This window comes from Parasteatoda tepidariorum, chromosome 3 (assembly GCF_982258835.1).
Source record: "Parasteatoda tepidariorum strain Cologne lab strain chromosome 3, Ptep-v5.0, whole genome shotgun sequence".
Taxonomy (NCBI): Eukaryota; Metazoa; Arthropoda; class Arachnida; order Araneae; family Theridiidae; genus Parasteatoda; species Parasteatoda tepidariorum.
In genome coordinates this window covers 31,814,027-31,836,638 of record NC_141757.1, presented here as the reverse complement: position 1 = coordinate 31,836,638, position 22,612 = coordinate 31,814,027, and the positions used below count along the sequence as shown (strand labels likewise).

Genomic DNA, 22,612 nt, shown 5'->3' with positions numbered 1-22,612 from the left:
TGAAGTCATTAAGTGACCCTAACGCTAATTTTGAGTGAATATTTCATTTTCAAAAAATTGTAGCGCTTTTAATATTTTTATAGTTTCTAATATTTAATATTTTTCTAACATTTAATATTTCTCATATTCTTGATTCATTTCATGATAAAAAAAATATTGAATTAAAATGTTAAATTTTAATATGGGGTCACTAAATGTCCCCACATGGTTTAGTCTGGTCATCCAAAGTTAAATGACGATGATTATGGTGCACACGACATAAATATTTTGTATTTGTTTTCTTATGGTATATCGATGGCACATTCGTAAGGCATTGAGTTGTCAGTGTTCGACCGGGATTCTCACTTCTGATTCTACCCAGCTTGAGATTCGTTGGTTTCAATTTTTACGTGAAATAAAGACTGCTAGTGTGCAATTCTGACTATATTGTTACCATCATGGTGTTGGTGTCAAAATTGTCGAACCATAATCTTAATCAACAATTGGCTGTTTCGGGAATGTTTTAATTGTTTTACTTCGTAACGATACCTATATTAAGCAATTATAGAAGTAATAGCAATATCAGAAAGCAATAGCAGTAAAATTATAAATACTTTTTTGTCATTTTGCAGATGTACCCCCATATCTTTTGTCCGCTTTCCCGGACACAACCGTCCACGCTGGTGAGAGGGTCAGTTTGAAATGCGTGTCAGCTGGCAACTTCGTTCCAAGAGTGATATGGACACTGTATGACCACGAACTCAGCTCGTCTCAAAATCCCAGGATCAGAATCGGAGATTTTATTTCAGCTCAGGGTCACGTGACCAGTTATTTGAACATAAGTGACACACGCGTGGAAGACAGTGGTGTGTATCGTTGTGATGTCAGCAATGATGTTGGAGCTGTGTGGCACGCTGCAAAACTCAACGTATACGGCCCACCATTTGTCAGACCTTTTCCAAATGTATCAGCCGTATCAGATCAAACCCTAGTTCTCAACTGCCCGGTTGGAGGATATCCAATAAAGAGCATTGTTTGGCAAAAAGGTGAGATGCAAAAGTATTTACTCCTAGGAAAAAAAATTTGCATGGCTAAAATAATATTATACATTGTGTATTTTATTACATTCACTTTAGTTTTTCAGAGTTATCAACACATCACTAAGTAATGTAATTTTTTTGAAATGTTTATGTTGTCAAAAATTATCTAATACAAAAATATGGTATCATTATGTAGAAGAAAAATACTAATAACAATTGAAAACAAGCTGCTAAGTCATATAAAATTATTTAAAAAAAATTCATCTATGATCACCTATCACGTTCCATCGAATCGATTCTCAGATAAGCTATATCGTTTTTCTACCCTGGATTGCATTCAATACAATTTTGATGCACTGTATCGTCAGTTTGGGCAAAGATGCAGTGCCTGAGGTATCTGACTAGCGCCAAAACATTATTTTGGCAAAATTTTCGAAATTGAGTATATTTTAAATTTAGAATCCCAGTATTCTTAGCTTTCAAAAAAATATTTTACTTTTGTTTGTACTCTAATTATGTACAAAGTTATGTCAGCCTTTGTGCAAGATGGTAATAGAGGATAGACTAATAATTTTAAGTCTATAAAGGCATTAATCTCAAAATTTTATTTTTTTCACATTTTGCACCACTTTGAACATGATATCTCATTTTGTTTTTAAAATAATTGTATAAAATTTTTCATGAGTGTTTATGATTATAGCACTACAGACGGAGAGGAAAAAGTAGAATTTCATTTTTTATGCTTGTTTTTTCACAAAGACAAGTACGGATACTTTAAAAAATTGCTTTTTTAACTACATTGATTCCTACTTCAGTAGTATATGCACTTGTTTTTAAGATAACAGTTCAAAACATAATTGATGCCCTTTTAAATAAAATCCTTAAAGTTTTTATTTTTTGTTTTAGGTGATAGAAATTCTTTTACAGTGTTTCAGTCTTTTTACACATCCAAAAAATGTCTTATTTTTACCTATAAACATGAAAAGAAAAATAATAATAATTATATTTTTTGGCTAGTTTTATAAGTTCTTACACGTAATAAAACAAATAAACTAGTTTTTTTTTAAATCTTATATTGTTATTTAAGAATAAAAAACTGCTGAAACCAGTCGGATACATTAAAACAAATACTGGTTTAAAGTTAACAGTGTCATTGCTATCTGAATACCTGCTCTTCTTTCGGGGTAAAATAAAGTATATAAAAGTATTGTTCAACACAATGTAATCATACACAAAACTGGACGGCATATACTGACACAATTAATAAGGCTAAAATAATTCTTAGCTATTTGTTACCTTTTCCGGCAATGTTACATTATTAAATTAATCAGAATACACTTTTAGAAATTTACTGATTTAAACTAAAGATTAACTATAATAATTATTATTAATCTTAATTTTATTCCCGCGACCAACCCGTGGTAATAAAAATTTACTATTAGATTCAGCAAAACATTTTGACCTAAATAAAGATAAACTATATTCAATATTAGTCGCCTTAATGCTGTTTCGTTTCCACAATCAAGCAATTTAAGCCAAAAGTTTTGCTTCTTAGTACAACTTAATTATTTTTTTATTACGATTTCTGCTGTCTTCAATTTATTTCTTAGCATAAATAAAAATCTACTGACAGTGTCGCAGTTTTCCATGGTTGTGCGAGCATTTTTATTGGACTGAAAATCACGTAGTAGGATCCAACTTTTCCTCAGTTATTTCCATATTGTTTCGGCACAAAAAATTCCAGTATAAAAAATAATAAAGTCAAAGAGGGATTGTTTTTCAATAAATATTTCTGTAGCCCTAATTTCAAGTTATTTTCCTGTACTTCTATTATTACGTTTTCAACTCAAGAGTTTAAAACTAAGAGAAATGTTTTTTTGCTAATTAATATTATAATGTAATCCTGCGCTGCATTTTAAGATAAAGTTATTTAGAAAGGTGGTCCAATCTTATTAACCACATTATAATTATTGTTGGGCAAAAAACATTAATACACTGTTATACATTACAGTTGATGATATCTGTTTAATGATTTAGAACTTATCGATCAACTTCATGCACAGTGAAGTGCAAGTAAAAATAGTATTTAATGCATATAGGCTATTTTGGTAAGCAAAATTATTAAATTACGGTAGTGAACTCATCAAATTTGTTTAAACAATATAATGTTATAACAATATAAATTTTATTTTAAAGAATAATTGTTTACAAGAACTACTTCTGTTCACCCAATAGATCTAAATAATATTTGCTAATATAATACTAATAGATAATAATATTTGCTCTTGGGAAGTGGAGGTAAGAGCGTGAGCAAACAGAATTCCTTTTATTACATATATGTTAATTGAATAATGTTAACTTTAGTAAAAAAACTGTTTTCGACCAAGAAACAACAACTATTGCAAAGCAATCATCGGGAGTGGTGAGTAGCAGCCAACATGTTACCCCCTTACCAACATGTTACCCTTTGGCCTTACCCCCTAGTAGTTTTGTATAAATTCATCTCAAATGCGTAGCGATAAACAAAACAAAATACATGGTTTAAGGTAACTTTAGAAATAGTAATTAAATAACGTTGTAATCACGTGCCATCCACGTTTATCGTTAAACTTATGTGAGATAATGAATAGAAAACAATTTATTATTAAAGAATGCTGAATAAACTTCATTTTTCATTAGGCCGATCTTTTATCTAGCAAACATCACGTTACTGTTTAAACATAAGTGATAAAACCTTTGCGAATTCAATTTGTGACAATGCCGAATGCTAAAATACTGCGAAAAATTCATTTTTCCTCCTGAATGAATGAAATACTTTTTTAAAATTATTTTTAGTATCAGGAGCTGAAATTGTAACTCCAGTCTGAATTCAAATTGCTTTCTAGGTGGTTTTGTTTGAAGTGTTCATTAAATTATATACAGCGACACAATTTCAAATTCTAACACGATATCGATATTGATGAAAATTCAATTATAACCTCATAAATTTTTATCTAATTGAAATGCGCTTGTGGTAGCTTTCATTAGTAATTTTTAAACAGAAATGTATAATGAATGTTTTAAATTGTAACAACAGTCTAAATTTCAGCAGAGTTAAAAGAGAGTTTCCAGATAGTCTCCAATTATTTGTCACCTCAGCAATTTTCCTCCCAGGTAATTGATCTCATGCAAAATTATTAGGTCATGATGTTAAATTTGAAGAAAAAAAACGACACATTCGATGTGAAATACCACTTTTCAGCGTTGGAAATAAAATCGAAACAAGTTAAAGATATTCTTTTGTGAATGGTCAGTGCTTTATATGAAATGCTTTTATGCATGAAAAAGAAACTCTCGAAATTAATTAGGCATAATTTAAGGCAAATTGTTTTGCCTCTATGTTTGTTTTAATCACAAAACATTACATTGATTACGGAAAATTATAATACAATCAGGTTCGGAATTTTGCTGGCATTGTTCTTAGAATTTGATTTCTTTTTGTGGACTTCTCTGCCATTTAAAACATTCATTATACATTTTACCTTAAAAATTACTAATGAGCGCTACTACAATCACATTTCAATTGGATAAAAATGTATGAGGTAATATTTAATTAAATTTTAATCAATATCGATAGAGTGTTGGAAAATTAAATTGTGTGAGTGCATGTAGTTTAATGAACACTTCAAACAAAACTACCTAGACAGCAATTTTTATTGTAAAGTACCATTTTCTATCAGTGTAACCAAATATAATCGCAAAGTTTTGTTTTCACGCATGATAAAAAGAACACTACACGGAAAGTAATTTGCGAAATAATCACTTTTCTAATCACTCTCGAAAGAAATATTGAAATAAAAAGAAATAGTTTAAAAAAGAAAATTGATATTTTCAATCTAATTTATGCTGATTTTAATGGCGCAAATTGAAACTTAAATTTCCTTTACGTCATTATGCAGGAAAACAGGATGACCTTTTCAGCGTTTGGGAGATAATAAATTAACTTAATTTTCTCCCATCCCTCCCTCCATGGGTCCCACACGTAGAGACCCAACTTTAAGCTGATTAGAGGAAGTTCTAATTAAAGGCAAAAGGGGTCCCGACAGGACGCTTAGAGCTCAAGTTCAGCTCGCTTTTCAAGATGCAGAGTTAGCGCGTTTCGAATAGGGAAGGGATTTTGGCGCAGGAAGGCGATTAGAGAGAGAGAAACGGGCATTTGGGGAAGGCTTATTTGGCGACTTCAATGAATGTACGTCGATCAGAGAGACTTGAGAAAGGATTAGAAAACGTATTCTAAGTTTCACTCAGTTTCTAATGAAGGAAGTTTTAGGATTCCTTTAATGAGTTGCAGTGCTACTTATTACTTGCGAAAGGCAACTAACTGATGGATTCACAAATATAGGCTAGTTTCTACTATGTTAGCAACACTTAAATCTGTTTCTCGTAGGCTCTATCATCCTACAATGCCAGGAAAAAAAATGTAAAAAAGCAAAAAAAGGAAGGAAAAAAAAACAGAAATTTTCTGTAAAAATACAGAAATCGTCTGTAAGATTTCATCTCATTCTGCCGAAAGCTCATTTTTTGCCCATGATTCAACCATGACCAAACACCTAGTCTCGTTTTCCTGGCTTCAATCTTTGAGCGTTTATGGTAGGAATGCAACGTAATTTTAATCCTTGTCAGAAGACAAGGACAGTGCCTGAGCTGGTACTACTTTCTCGAAACTAACACAGCGCAACAAGCGTCAGGAAATCTAGTCACGACAAATTTAACTTGTTTTTGCTTCTTATACACGGTGGTTGTTTTGTTGATTATCGGGATCAAACTCTCGACATACAGTTCTCCACCACAAGTGTGAACTATGCCTTATTATACGGAGATATCCGAGGGCTTTTAAACAATGGAACAGATTTTACTTGATAGGTTCAAATTTTTTTTGTTACGATTACAAAAAACTTTCATATCAACAGCAAACCAGACATTTTTACATTGTTCTCACATAAAGCAAAAAAACGAAGTTACATTGACGAGATGCAAAAGATTTAAAAAGAAAGAAGTAAAGAATATTGCGTGTGTAATAATTGTTTTTAAAAGTTCTATTCATCAGATTTGCTTTATGCAAATAAACCGTATTGATGAGTTTGTGGCGTAACTACCACTACAAATATTAAAATACCGAATCAATAATATATAAGACATGTTAACTTGAATCCATCACGAGGTACCTTTTGATAGATGAAAGTTGACATAGTCTAAGATTAATTCCCCCACATTGGTGACCTGCGGACGTGATAAGAAATTGTCAATATTGATGGATGAATCCACAATAAACAGTTGATTTGCTTTAAAAAAAATATATTGCTCAAAAAAAAAAAATGAAGAAGAAATCCGGTGAAGTAAATAAAAAGTCTCCCGGTTAATAAAAAAAAATAATAATGAGCGAAATGCTAGAAAAAAAAAATAATAATAGCGAAAAGCTATAAAAAAATGATGGGAAAAAATAGCGAAAAGCTATATAAAAATAAATAAAAAAAAAAAAAAAAAAATAACGAGCGAAATGCTTGGAAAAAAAAAATATATAATGAGCAAAAATTGAAGTTAATAAATAAACAGCATTAATCAACTAGTGGTATCTGTTCATCGAATTCTATCACAGATAAAATTCTGGAAGGGGAGTAATGTGGCGTAACTACCACTACAAATATTAAAATACCGAATCAATAGTATATAAGACATGTTAACTTGAATCCATCACGAGGTACCTTTTGATAGATGAAGGTTGACATAGTCGAAAATTAAATCTCCCACAAGTTCAACTATATAAAGCTTCCTAAGTCATCTGGCTTGGGTTGCAAGTTTTCCTATTGTGGTTAGAATACCATGCTATGAACACAAAGACACCTAGTTCGATCCCAACATGTGTCAAACGAACACTTTTCCCGCAACCACGTAGAATCAATGCGCGACTGTCTCGGTTTTCGACAGATGACAGCACTACACTGCATAGCCTCAGTCCACGATTCGCTCTGAAATGACAAATGCAGTCTTCTGTGTCCAGGTCAATGTCAAACTTTTTTGACGTCTACTGTAGTGACTTTAACCTTAACCTGCTCTATGGAGCACAGCTCTTATGCACAAATATTTTGTAATGTAATGATTATGCAATATGTTTTTTTTTCTGTAGTAAAAAGGAACTCTCAGAGAACTTTGCTATAGATACTAAAAAATGTTTTATTTTTCGCTCGCGAATATCAGCTTTTGACTCATAATGTTCATTTTTTTACTTCATTTTATGTAAGGATTCTATAAATTATATTTTAAGAGTACTCATTACGGAGTAGGCAAAAACTATTTTCTTACAGCGAGAGAATTCATTAAAAAATATCTTTTAACTTTAAGCATTATGCATTAAGGAAAAAATACTTTTTGAGCTTAAAAAAAACATTGAATTAAAGTAAATTTAACTTTTGTCTAATATTAATTAAAATATATACTATAACGAAATCTAGTTTCATTTTTTTACTTACTTTATGAACGAGCTTTCATTAAGTTTTTTTCTTATTTTTACGTTAATTGAAAGGAAAAAAAATAAATATTCCGTTTTATGTCAGAATTATTTCTGTTTCCGTTCATATCTATATACCACATGATAATATATTGATAGTTAAAATTTTAAATGTAATTTGTCATAACAAAACTGTTTTTGATTACTTAACTGAAGGAGAATTTCTCATTAAAAACTAATTATCTGTTGAAAATTTTCGATGAAGTGTTTTAAAATTAACGTCATAAAAATTTTGCTCTTTTTTCCGTGAGAGCGTGTTTTTAAAATATGAAAAGAAATAAATTTGTTAGGTAGTGCTGCATTTTAAAAGCGTGTATTCAAGCGGTATTATAAATTTTATATATTAATTATTAAAAATCTCATTTATTTAATTGATATAGTTAAAATTTGTAGAGATATTTTTAAAAAAAATATGTCTTCGATTAATGTCTTAAAAGAACTTTAATGACGTTTTTTTTAACAGAATAGAATTAACTCTCTTTGAAAATACTAAATCTTTAGAAATGGTATTGTATAGTCTATCATAAATTTTTAACTTATAATTCACTTGAAATAATTAAACGTCACAATTTATTTCATACTAGGAAACTGAAGCCCTGTTCGCTAACGCTCACCAGCCCCGCTGATTGCTTCACAATAATTGTTGTTTCTAGGCACAAAATAGTTGAAATTATTCAGCTAAACATATGTACTAAAAATAGTACATACTACATATTTACTAAAAATAGCACTTGTGCCACCACATCCCACATTTAAATACTTCCCTTACGATACTATTAAGATCTATTAGTGAACATAAATCATTTTTTGAAATCAAACTATATACAGAATATTTGTGGCGTAACTACCACTATAGATACAAAATACCAAATCAATAGTATATAAGACATGTTAACTTAATTCCATCACGAGGTACCTTTTGATCGATGAGGGTTGACATGGTCGATAATTAAATCCTCTCATTGGTGGTGACCTGAGGACGTGATAAGAACATGCCAATATCGATGGATGATCCACATTAAATTATTGATTTACTTAAAAATGTACTGCTAAAGAAAAGAAGATTCGGTGAAGTAAATACAGTCTCTCGGTCAAAAAAGAAAACAATAATGAAGGAAGAAAATATATAATGAGCGAATTGCTATAAAGAAAAAAAATAATAATGAGAGAAATGCTATAAACAAGAAAAAGAAGAACCAATATATATATATATATATATATATATATATATATATATATATATATATATATATATATATATATATATATATATATATATATATATATATATATATATATATATATATATATATATATATATATATATATAAAATGAGCAAATTTCATATAAATAAATAAACAGCATGAATCAACTAGTGGTAACCGTTCATCAAATTCTATGACAGATAAAATTCTGGAAGGGGAGTAATGTGGCGTAACTACCACTATAAATATAAAATACCAAATCAATAGTATATAAGACATGTTAACTTAATTCCATCACGAGGTACCTTTTGATCGATGAGGGTTGACATGGTCGATAATTAAATCCTCTCATTGGTGGTGACCTGAGGACGTGATAAGAACATGCCAATATCGATGGATGATCCACATTAAATTATTGATTTACTTAAAAATATACTGCTAAAGAAAAGAAGATTCGGTGAAGTAAATACAGTCTCTCGGTCAAAAAAGAAAACAATAATGAAGGAAGAAAATATATAATGAGCGAATTGCTATAAAGAAAAAAAATAATAATGAGAGAAATGCTATAAACAAGAAAAAGAAGAACCAATATATATATATATATATATATATATATATATATATATATATATATATATATATATATATATATATATATATATATATATATATATATATATATATATATATATATATATATATATATATAAAATGAGCAAATTTCATATAAATAAATAAACAGCATGAATCAACTAGTGGTAACCGTTCATCAAATTCTATGACAGATAAAATTCTGGAAGGGGAGTAATGTGGCGTAACTACCACTATAAATATAAAATACCAAATCAATAGTATATAAGACATGTTAACTTAATTCCATCACGAGGTACCTTTTGATCGATGAGGGTTGACATGGTCGATAATTAAATCCTCTCATTGGTGGTGACCTGAGGACGTGATAAGAACATGCCAATATCGATGGATGATCCACATTAAATTATTGATTTACTTAAAAATATACTGCTAAAGAAAAGAAGATTCGGTGAAGTAAATACAGTCTCTCGGTCAAAAAAGAAAACAATAATGAAGGAAGAAAATATATAATGAGCGAATTGCTATAAAGAAAAAAAATAATAATGAGAGAAATGCTATAAACAAGAAAAAGAAGAACCAATATATATATATATATATATATATATATATATATATATATATATATATATATATATATATATATATATATATATATATATATATATATATATATATATATATATATATATATATATATATATATATATATATATATATATATATATATATATATATATATATATATATATATATATATATATATATATATATATATATAAAATGAGCAAATTTCATATAAATAAATAAACAGCATGAATCAACTAGTGGTAACCGTTCATCAAATTCTATGACAGATAAAATTCTGGAAGGGGAGTAATGTGGCGTAACTACCACTATAAATATAAAATACCAAATCAATAGTATATAAGACATGTTAACTTAATTCCATCACGAGGTACCTTTTGATCGATGAGGGTTGACATGGTCGATAATTAAATCCTCTCATTGGTGGTGACCTGAGGACGTGATAAGAACATGCCAATATCGATGGATGATCCACATTAAATTATTGATTTACTTAAAAATATACTGCTAAAGAAAAGAAGATTCGGTGAAGTAAATACAGTCTCTCGGTCAAAAAAGAAAACAATAATGAAGGAAGAAAATATATAATGAGCGAATTGCTATAAAGAAAAAAAATAATAATGAGAGAAATGCTATAAACAAGAAAAAGAAGAACCAATATATATATATATATATATATATATATATATATATATATATATATATATATATATATATATATATATATATATATATATATATATATATATAAAATGAGCAAATTTCATATAAATAAATAAACAGCATGAATCAACTAGTGGTAACCGTTCATCAAATTCTATGACAGATAAAATTCTGGAAGGGGAGTAATGTGGCGTAACTACCACTATAAATATAAAATACCAAATCAATAGTATATAAGACATGTTAACTTAATTCCATCACGAGGTACCTTTTGATCGATGAGGGTTGACATGGTCGATAATTAAATCCTCTCATTGGTGGTGACCTGAGGACGTGATAAGAACATGCCAATATCGATGGATGATCCACATTAAATTATTGATTTACTTAAAAATGTACTGCTAAAGAAAAGAAGATTCGGTGAAGTAAATACAGTCTCTCGGTCAAAAAAGAAAACAATAATGAAGGAAGAAAATATATAATGAGCGAATTGCTATAAAGAAAAAAAATAATAATGAGAGAAATGCTATAAACAAGAAAAAGAAGAACCAATATATATATATATATATATATATATATATATATATATATATATATATATAAAATGAGCAAATTTCATATAAATAAATAAACAGCATGAATCAACTAGTGGTAACCGTTCATCAAATTCTATGACAGATAAAATTCTGGAAGGGGAGTAATGTGGCGTAACTACCACTATAAATATAAAATACCAAATCAATAGTATATAAGACATGTTAACTTAATTCCATCACGAGGTACCTTTTGATCGATGAGGGTTGACATGGTCGATAATTAAATCCTCTCATTGGTGGTGACCTGAGGACGTGATAAGAACATGCCAATATCGATGGATGATCCACATTAAATTATTGATTTACTTAAAAATATACTGCTAAAGAAAAGAAGATTCGGTGAAGTAAATACAGTCTCTCGGTCAAAAAAGAAAACAATAATGAAGGAAGAAAATATATAATGAGCGAATTGCTATAAAGAAAAAAAATAATAATGAGAGAAATGCTATAAACACAAAAAAAGAAGAACCAATATATATATATATATAAAATGAGCAAATTTCATATAAATAAATAAACAGCATGAATCAACTAGTGGTAACCGTTCATCAAATTCTATGACAGATAAAATTCTGGAAGGGGAGTAATGTGGCGTAACTACCACTATAAATATAAAATACCAAATCACTAGTATATAAGACGCGTTAACTCAATTATATTTTGAGGTACCTTTTGATAGATGAAGGTTGACATAGTCGATTTATAATTTTCCTCGCATTTATAATTAAAAGTATATTATTGTGGCAAACTTGATGAGTACACAACTGTAATTTGACATTTTTGCTTCTCAAGCAGACGGATTTATTTTAAATACTATGTTGGCACTCATCACTTTGTGCATGGAGTTAAAAGTTAAGTTCTAAATCATTAAACGAATCCCTTTAACCGTAATTCATATCAGTATATTAAAGTAATTTGCTCCAAAAAAATAATATACAATTGTAAAACGGTTAATAAGATCGGACACTGATTGATTTAAATAACTTTATTGTAAAGTGTAACATAAAATTACGTTTTTCTAATAATAACATTAATAATAAAAACAATCCTGTCAAACTCTTAATTTAGAAAACAAGCAAAATCAAAAATGCAATAATAACAGTAATGGTAAGTAATTTTAAAGTAGTGATACAAAAATATTTATAAGAAAATATTTAGCAGTTCACTCTAAACTTGTGCTATCTACCCAGCCCCAACCTGAATTAAGCTTTACCTATTGAAACACAGAGCTATAAGCGATAAGCAGAGAGCTCGCCGCACTTAACTATACTCAGTACTCAATGTTTATAAGAAAACATTACATTCATGGCTTATATTAATTTTATGCTGATGACAACCAAAACAATATAAACATCAGTGTGAAAAAACTGGATCCTAAAACATGATTTTTCCAGTCAATAATAATGCGCCGTCAACAAGGGAAAACAGTGACACCATCATTAGTTTTTTATATATAGTTAAAATCATACAACTTGATATGTTATGACCAATATAGAATGGAGTAAGAAAATTTGACTTATAAAGTTTTGCATTTTCGGTAATTCTTGTCATTATAATATTTTGTAGATAAAAGATGTTATAAGGGAACTAAACTACATAACACGCTTTCCTCTTATTGTTGAACTCAATTCAAACCAACAATTTCTTTTTGTTTAAAAACATATTTCATTTAAAAAAACTGATTTGAGTGAAGAATTGTGTCCTGTCAAGAAAGATACAGAAAGAAACCTGACACTTTAATAAACGTGGATATTCATAAATCCGAAAACTAATGGAAATGACTGGAAAGAACAAAGCTCCAATTTTCCACTTGGAAAAAAACGACTAAAAATAACGAAGAGGCTTACAGAAGACCACACCAGGATCTGGAGGATCATTCATTTCTCAGCAATTGTTAAGTGTAGAATATCATGCTTATCGCTAAAAAATGATCATCCTAGTTCTGAGCAAAGCAAAAGTTCCTTCTCACCTTCCTACTCTGGAAGCTATTTACCCTGACGGTTTTTTGTTACAACCCCAACAATGCTAGTCTTTCTCCTACAAGACGAAATCACAAAATGGCTGGATGATAATGGAATAAATATTTTGAAGTGGATTGGAAAGTAATTGTTTACACATGAATTTAAGATGAATGAATACTCTATTTAAGGTGCTGATTTGGCATGTTATATTTTAGGATCTTGTGTTATAGTGAATAATGAGCTTGATTTTTTAAAAAAAATCAAAATGTCAGTATTGTTTTTTCTAAAATTACTGTTAAAACTCTTAGCTACTGCTTTCATTTCTTTGTCTCTCTTCGAGCTCTCATCTCAACTAAACACTATAAATATGGTAATTTTTTCTTTAATTTCGTGGTTTTAAAACTGCCTTAAGCGAATTCACAAAGTTTATGAGACTTTCAGAAATCTGAATAAAACTACATTTTAAAGAATGTAAAAAAGTATTCTCGTACATTTTTCTATAGGATTTTGCGCATCAATGATTTTCAAACCGTTATAAATAATCGTAATTATTATACTAATTATATATTTTCGTAAACCTTGTGGCATGAATAGAAAAAAATATTTACGTGAATTAAGACCAAAATTGAAATTTTCTGGTGAATAACAAAAGTTGTAAAAAACTGAATATTTGCTTTTCTATGAATATATGATTGGAATATACAAATATCGATTCTAGTTTAACTGATAAAAGGTACTAAAAATAACTTAGTTTTATTTCATTTTTTAAGACATAGTTTCCTACGACAATTATTAATCTGTTAATTAAGTCTGTTTCCTTGATAAAATTTTCTAAAACAATATCTTATTGTTAATTTAATTTTACTAAATTCATTACCATCACACTTCGGTGAAAACTAGCAACCTTTTGATGTTCCTGTAGAGTCAGAATCAAGGGGAATTTTACCGCATCATGGTAGAATTGACCATACTTTCTTTTTCTCAATATAATATTTAAATGTCCTTCAGAACAATAAAGATTCTGAAAATATTTATTAAAATCGGTGATTGCTTAAATTTTTTTTATGAATTTAATACTTTAATAGTATCAATAGCTTTGTGTGAGGATTCTGATGATATGTGTTGAGACAGTAATTTCTTAAACATTCTGTATATAGTGCAATATGAACATTTACATTCTTGCTAAATTTTTGTTTTTTATTTGTAGGAGGAATAATTTTGCCTCTAGATCACAGGCACAAGATAAATTCTGCTGGTGTTCTAGAAATACAGGACGTCCAAAAAGCAGCGGATGAGGGTGAATACACTTGCATAGCTAAAAGTCCAGATGATCTGACTGCATCTGGTTCAACATTTGTTTCTGTTTTAGGTAACTAAAATTGTGGCATTTCCTGAATATATATATATATATATATAATTTTAAAATATTCTTATATCTTCTTTTGTCTGTGAGCTCATGCAGTTATTTACAAATACTATAATACCTACATAATTAAGTACAAGATTTTTTAAATGTTTTATAAAGAAATGTTGTAATTATACAAAATATTGTCATTATATTTTTTTGAAATTTTTTTTCTATGATTGTATGATTAAAATATTACACTAAAAACTATTGTATTGAAATACAAATCAAGCAATCTGTGGAAAATTCCATCAGCTGTTCTTCTCAGACCATGCTGTTCATAAGACATCTATTGCAATTGAATCTCTAGTACTGTTATTTTTCCTCTCGGAGACAGGAGAACATTCACGTAAAATTCTGAATCTGAAATACAAATATAGTCATCTGTGGAAAATTCTATCAGCTGTTCTTCTCAGACCATGCTGTTCATAAGACATCTATTGCAATTGAATCTCTAGTACTGTCATTTTTCCTCTCGGAGACAGGAAAACATTCACGTAAAACTCTGAATCTGAAATACAAATATAGCCATCTGTGGAAAATTCTATCAGCTGTTCTTCTCAGACCATGCTGTTCATAAGACATCTATTGCAAATGAATCTCTAGTACAGCTATTTTTCCTCTCAGAGACAGGAAAACATTCACTTAAAATTTGCTTTGAAGTTAGCAAATACAATATAATAAGCATCGTGTTTCATTCAGAAATCTTTTCCTCTTTACGAAGTGCTTCAAATCATATCTCTCTTCGAAATGGGACGATGATGCCACAATTTTAAATTTTTAATAATAGTTCCGATTTTGTGTTCTACTAGAAAAATTGTAGCATGCATAAGACTAAGATTCACCATATTTAAAAGACAGAAAATGTCTGACAGATATGCTTGTTTAAGTAGCCTCGAAAGTAAATTAAGACGATCACTGAGAGGAAATTCTCTCTCAGTAAGAAACACCCTTATTTCTTCTCCGAGTTCTCAACAGCGAGACAGAAATATATTTCTAAAAAAACCATCGAATTATCCAGTGGAGTAACTCCGTGGTTCTAGTGTTAAATACCATCGAAAACAAATTCAGGCGATCACTGAGAGGAAATTTTTACTCAGTAAGAAACACCCCTATTTCTTCTCTTAGTTTCCAGAAGCGAGACAGAAATATATTGCTAAAACACCATCGAATTTCCCTGTGGAGTAAAATTTGGTAGTGATCACTATCCATATTTTACGAAGTTGCTCAAAAGCTCAGAATTCAGTAGTTTACTTTTAATGAAGTTCGTTATTGCAACCGAGTCACTTAGGATCCGTTTTAGAATTTCTGATATTTTACTAGAAACCAGGGATTCTCGATATAAGAAGCAATGATTCCTTGTAGCTGAGGGCTAAATCGCTTCAATTCGAGCTGGTAATCTTGAAATGTCTCCATTCATTGATTAAGCTCCATATGTGCTTATGCCGATACATTTCATCCTGTCTACATTATGAAGAGTCATGAACTCGTTTAAGATGTTAAATATTTCATCAGCAGCTATGTATACATACTACTTATCGGAAATTGCATTTCCGATAAGTAGTATGTCCTTCACTATATCTTATGTCACTATATCCAATGTTGCACTGAAATACAGAAATACTGATTTATACGTAATAACTGAGTTTTCATCAAGCTGCAGCAATAATAAGGCGATGAACTAACGCTCTCGAATCATTTTTCTCTTATATCACCTGACTCAGCATAAATCAGCTTCATGTTTAGAATTAATGCGTCTCTGCTGTTTTGTCTGCTTCATGGCATCGTTTGTCAAGATCTCATAACATAGTACGCATTGTAGTAGTAGTAGTTAATCTGATGAACTTGCAAATGTGAAGCCAAAAGACTTAAAAAAATTCTCGGAATGAAGCCGAAGATATTTCATGCTACTTGAAAAGATTCCACCTTGCTTTGACAAATAAATATCTTCAGCATCGATGTCGCAGTTTTGCGTTTCAAATTAAGGCAGTGATTGCTATACAAAATCAAGAAATTTGAAAAGTAATAATCAAAACTGACAAATAAACTAAGATTAGAGAAGAGGGGAAAAAACTTATAGCCGTCTAAATACATCTGCAATAAATCAAACTAAACACAAATGACTGACTTCAAAAGATGAGAAAGAAAGTATAAATAACTTTTTATCTACTGATTGTATTTCTTATGAGCTGATCTTCAAATTTAATTTTTTCAAATTTTTCTTGTGTTGGATTTATAATCTTTAAAAAAAAAGGTCCGATATTTAATCGTATGTTTTTTTTATATATTATGGTTCTCGTTATATTTATAGAACATATATGATAAAATAATATGATATGATAAAGAAAAAATTGCTTTTTTAAGGATATTTCTGTGGTTGAAATAATTTTTAATATATGTTCAGATGTTTTATTATTTAATTTCGTAAGTATAAAACATAAGTTATAATTTTTTGCATCTCCTTAAATAATAACTTTTCTTATGGATTGAAATTTGTTTTATAACTTCGAATTTTCCGCTAATTTCAGTTTTTTTAGCATCGAATAAACAAATTGGGTAAAAAAAGTTTTTAAATAATAGTTTCTAGAAATGTAACAAAAAGAAATAAATATTATACGAGTCCAAACTTTTGATTGTACTATTGACAAAACTTTTGAATGAGTTACATATTCCTAATAGACAGTTAAACTCCGCATTTCTGGTTAAAAAATCCAAATCTTGCGAAAAAAAGGTATGTTTATTGGAAAAAACTATGTTTTGTACTTGGTTTTTCAAGGACTTTACGCTTATCATTAATACTTTCTTTTCGGTTAGTCTAACGTAAGTAAACTCAAAAGTTGTTATTTATTTTGAAACAAAACAAACAAGACGCCTCTTTTCCCGAAATAAGTAAAAATAAATAAATAAACAAATAAAAATAGAATAGGAAAATTATTATGTAAAAAAATAGAATTGACTTACTCCAGAATAAAAGAAGAATATCCTAATTTTAATGTATTGTAAATGTGTTTGTTCAACCATTAAAATTGCGTTTTAACACATAAAACATCAAACCGCAGTTGACTAATCTTTAAAACCTGGTTCCCATTAGATCACCGATGTCAAACATCATTGGCTGCAATCAGTTAACGGGTGACAAATCACTTCTATCATTTTGCAAAGGGACCGAGGTTGTCCGGTGTCGGTTCTCGTTAAATTTTTCTACCGTAAAGTGCTCGACTTCGCGCTCAAATCGTCTGGTTACCCAAACGGGGGAGCCATACCCTCTTCAGAGGATCGAAATTGAGATGGAATGTCTTCGGATCACCCCCTTTTTTAGACTGTCATCAATAGCCCTTTGAGCAGCTCTAGTGCATCGTTAATAAGGTACTAGTAAAAAATGTTTTTAGGGTGAAACATCTTTGATAATTATTTCGTACTATCTTATGATGGTGTCACAGTTTTCCATTATTCTCAATACAATTTCTTATTTGCTGAAAAATAACATGTCAGAATACAGTTTTCCCCTATTAATTTTTATATTGCTTTGGTTGTCATCAGCATAAAATTGATATTAGTCATACAGTTATTGTTTTCCGATAAATATTTTTGTTTCCCTAATTTAAAGGTTAGAATTACCTGTACTGTAATTATTACGTTTTTGATTTTGTTTGATTGGGATTGTTTTTTATTATTATCTATATATATATTTCTCTTACACGGCGACAAAAAAGCCACATTACAACTCTCCGAATGGCAGCGCTAGAAAATCGACCAATGATTGCCGCTAAAAATGTCAATTGCCAAATCTAGCTGAGGTGGCTCAACATATAGCACTTTTAGAAACGGAAACTGAATTTCTTCCGAAATTCACCCTATCAGCTGCGGCAATCTCATACTATTAAGATAGGCAGAAGTGAGTAGTCTTTGTCGATAGATCTCTATTTTAGTATTTTGTCGAAAGCGCTCTTTTTCACGAATTTATATATTACAAATTTATTTGACAATTTTTGATAAATTTATTTTAATGACTTGGTATTTACTAAAAAGATTGATTTGAATGATTGTTTTGAATTCTTAGAATTGTGTGCATTTGCAATGTACCTAAGTTAGTACCGAGCGAAGCGAGCTTTGTTTGTGAAGCAAACCATATAAGATTGCGTAGCAATTTTCGGGGGTTGGCGAGCGTTAGCGAGCAAGGGGCGCAGCCCACTAGTTATTATTATTATTGGGCACTACAGCCTATGACAGGCCAAGGCCGTCCCAATAAGTTTTTGCCATCTTGATCTATTCTGTGCCGTGGCCTTCCAGTTAGTTATTTCTATTATCTTTAGGTCCCTCTCAACTGCGTCCAGCCACGGAGTCGGTGGGCGGTCCGTTTTTCTTGTACCTTCTGGTTTAAAAAAGGTTACTTTTTTTGCAGGGTTTTGGTCTTCAGATCTATAAAGGTGTCCCAGCCACCGAATGCGATTGGCCTTAAATTATTATTAGAATAATTTAATTCTACGTTAAATTTTTCGATAAAGTTATTTAAATCGGGTGTCTGATCTTATTAACAGTTTTACAACTATTATTTTTTGGGGAAAATTACTAATCGTTATATTCTAACATATTAATATATTATTATGAATTAGGGTTAAAGAGTTACGTTAAATTATTTAGAACTTAACTTTCAGTTTCATGGCACAAAGTGGAGAATTCAAAAATTGTATTTAAAATACATTCATCCGTTTGGTAAGCAAAAATATTAAATTACAGTTACGAACACACCAAATTTATTATAACAATATATTTCTAGTTTTAAATGTAATTTTAAATGTTATTTCAAAAAAATGATTACTCTGAAAAATGATTTACGTCCACTTATAGATTTTTATAATATCATGATTGAAATATTTGAACGTGGAAATTCGAGGTGCAAGTTTTCATTTTAGTACATATACTTTTAATTGAATAATTTCAACTGATTTATGAGCAACAGCAATTATCGCTGAGAAGCAGCAGTTATTGCGAAGCAATCATTAGAGTTGTTGAGCGTTAGCGAACAGGGGGCTTAGCACCCTAGTATCTATATATATATTTCTCTCACACGGCGACAAAAGAAGCCTCATTACAACTACCCGAATGGCAACGCTAGAAAATCGACCAATGATTGCCGCTAAAAATGTCACTTGCCAAATCTAACTGAGGTGGCTCAACATATAGCGCTCTTAGGAACGGAAACTGAAATAACCAGAGAGAGCATTCTCACCAAATGTGATCTCTTCCGAAATTCACCTTATCAGCTGCGCAATCTCATACTAATAAGCTAGGCAGAAGTGAGTAGTCTTTGTCGATAGATCTCTATTTTAGTATTTTGACGAAAGCGCTCTTTTTCACGAATTTATATAGTGCGAATTTATTTGACGATTTTTGATTTATATCACGAGTTTATTTGTTTTATTATTGTTATTAGTTATTCATTGAAAAATGAGTCTCAGTCATGCTGTTACGCTTTAAGATTTTATACTATAGCGCATTTCTAAGAGGTTTAACGAATTACATGTCATTTATTTGAATTCAAATTTATTTTAATGGCTTAGTATTTACTAAAAAGATGTAATTTTAAAAAAAAAAGTTGTAATATGGATTTGAATGATTGTTTTGAATTCTTAGAATTTTGTGCATTTGCAATGTACCTAAGTTAGCAGCGAGCGAAGCGAGCTTGGTTTGCGAACCAAACGATATAAGATTGCGTAGCAATTTTCGGGGATTGGCGAGCGTTAGCAAGCAGGGGGCGCAGCCCACTAGTTTAAATAATTTATGAATTTATATGAATTTATGATTTTTGAATGATCACGATAAAAAATATATTCTAACAATTCAAGTTTTCTGTAAGATTCCTTATGTACCTAAAAGGTATATAATTCCTTATATGCCTTTTTCATAACGCAATAATGAACTTTCTTAACCATTGACGAAAACTAATCGAAATTCAAGTAAAAAGTTAAAACAACCTGATAAGACTCTATTAAGTAACTACAGTTAACTATACTAAGTCATTACTGGTCGATACGCAAGTAAAATATTTGTTTCGAAATTAACTCCACCAATCAAACGTTGTTTAGCAATCGGTACAAAAGTTTAATACAACCACTTGATCTACGGTTGCGTGTGACTATAAATTTCTAAACAAACGTGCGTGACCAAATCGCTTTACGTTGTTTCAGGCCAGTCCATCAACATCCAGGGCCGGCCCTATACGGCAAACTTACCAGGCACCCGATGACAGGGGCCATTTATTATTCGGAGTATGTTTATTTGGAGGAAATGTACATTGGAAGTTTATCTTTAAAGAGGTCTATACAGAATAGAATGTAAGGGGGAGGATGGAACAAGAATTAATCCATGACATTTCTGGAATGGGATGTGTGAATAGAACGTGTTGATTTCCGAGAGGGAGTTTCGAATTCTAGGATCTGTTGAGTCATTTTCTTGTGGAATGAAAAGGATTTCGGTGAATTAGAAACGAAAAGATATTCAAATGATTAATGCTAGTTTGGGTTTGATAGATAAATATTTGGGGATGATTGCTCTGTGGAAAATGAACTCAAATTTGGAATGATTGAGGGATTGCACTCGTTTATTAACGTGTAATTTCGTTGACATTTATAAAAATAAGATAGTTTTTTAAATCTAAACAAATTCTTAAGGCCTTAATTTATTTCATATCTGTTTTAAAGATATTATTTTTAGAACTTACAAAAAACACATTTGTTGTGTTATTTATTTGTTTATAAAAAAAATATGTAAATAAATTCCATTTATTAAAAAACTGAAGCCCAAACTTTTTTATCTTCATAAACATTTAAGAGGCTTTATCATTTTTATTAATTACTATTAAATACGTAAGAATAAATATGTGATGAATTTTAAATTTTTTCAGTAGATATAAAATGTACTGCATATGGTTAAATTCTGAAAAGTTAAACGACAAAAACGATCTGAAAAGTTAAACGATTGTCTAAGTTAAACGACACAATCTGTTAACAATACATTAGAGCTTTAAATATAATTGCTATTTATTTATTTTTTGCTGCTTAAAAGAAATGTTTTAATTACATCGTTGTAAAAATGTATAGATTATAAACTGATCAAAATACGGCAGAATTTAAGAAAAATGCATCAATACTTTTTCATATATATATATATTTTGCAGAAATAAAAAGTGAATCTCTAATGTTTTCAGATTAATCAATTTGTGTCTATGAAAATGCTAAAGTAATTTTTTTTAAATTACAGGATTTGACGTAAACTAACCTGTATTAATTTAAAATTCATTGAAGTATACACATCTCTAATACACAAGCAATATATATCTCCATAAAGAAATAATTTTGTTTTGTTAAAAAAAAATAAACGAAAAAAGTACGATTAGTTATTTTATTACATACCAGTACAACTAGAAATGAATAAACTATTATTCTTTGGAGTAATACACATCTTTATAAGACAATAACTTTGTTTTGTTAAAAAAAATACTAAATACAAAAAATACTAAAAGTAAAGAATACTGTTTTTAGATCAATCAAATTGTATCGATAAAAATACTAAAATAATTTTTTAAATCACAGGATTGTACGTAAACTAACCTGTATTAATTAAAAAATTCATTGAAGTATACACATCTCCAATACACAAGCAATAAATGTCTCCATAAATAAATAATTTTGTTCTGTTTAAAAAAATAAACGAAAAAAGTACGATTAGTTATTATATTACATACTAATACAACTAGAAATAAATAAACTGTTATTTTTTGGAGTAATACACATCTTTATAAGGGAATAATTTTATTTTGTTAACAAAATAACGAAAGAAATAATTTTGCTCTGCTTAAAAAAATTAACGAAAAAAGTACGGTTAGTTATTATATTACATACTAATACAACTAGAAATGAATAAACTGTTATTTTTTGGAGTAATACACATCTTTATAAGGGAATAATTTTATTTTGTTAACAAAATAAGTAAACAAAAAATACTATTACATGTTTTGCTTCTGTTGCCGTATGCCTGTT

The 22,612-nt window shown here is 29.5% G+C and overlaps 1 protein-coding gene across 3 annotated transcripts in view; it reads left to right on the top strand.

Moving 5' to 3' along the window:
- Positions 1 to 22,612, top strand: part of LOC107448201 (cell adhesion molecule Dscam1) — a 255,187-nt gene that overhangs the window by 107,615 nt on the left and 124,960 nt on the right. For all 3 annotated transcript variants that reach the window (XR_006225556.3, XM_071177674.2, XM_043045821.3), the window contains exons 8-9: positions 612 to 1,025; positions 14,376 to 14,537. Coding sequence is in view for 2 of the 3 variants with exons in the window: in XM_071177674.2 (XP_071033775.2) it covers positions 612 to 1,025; positions 14,376 to 14,537 (576 nt within the window). In the remaining variant the exon portion in view is untranslated. The remainder of the gene's footprint in view (positions 1 to 611; positions 1,026 to 14,375; positions 14,538 to 22,612) is intronic.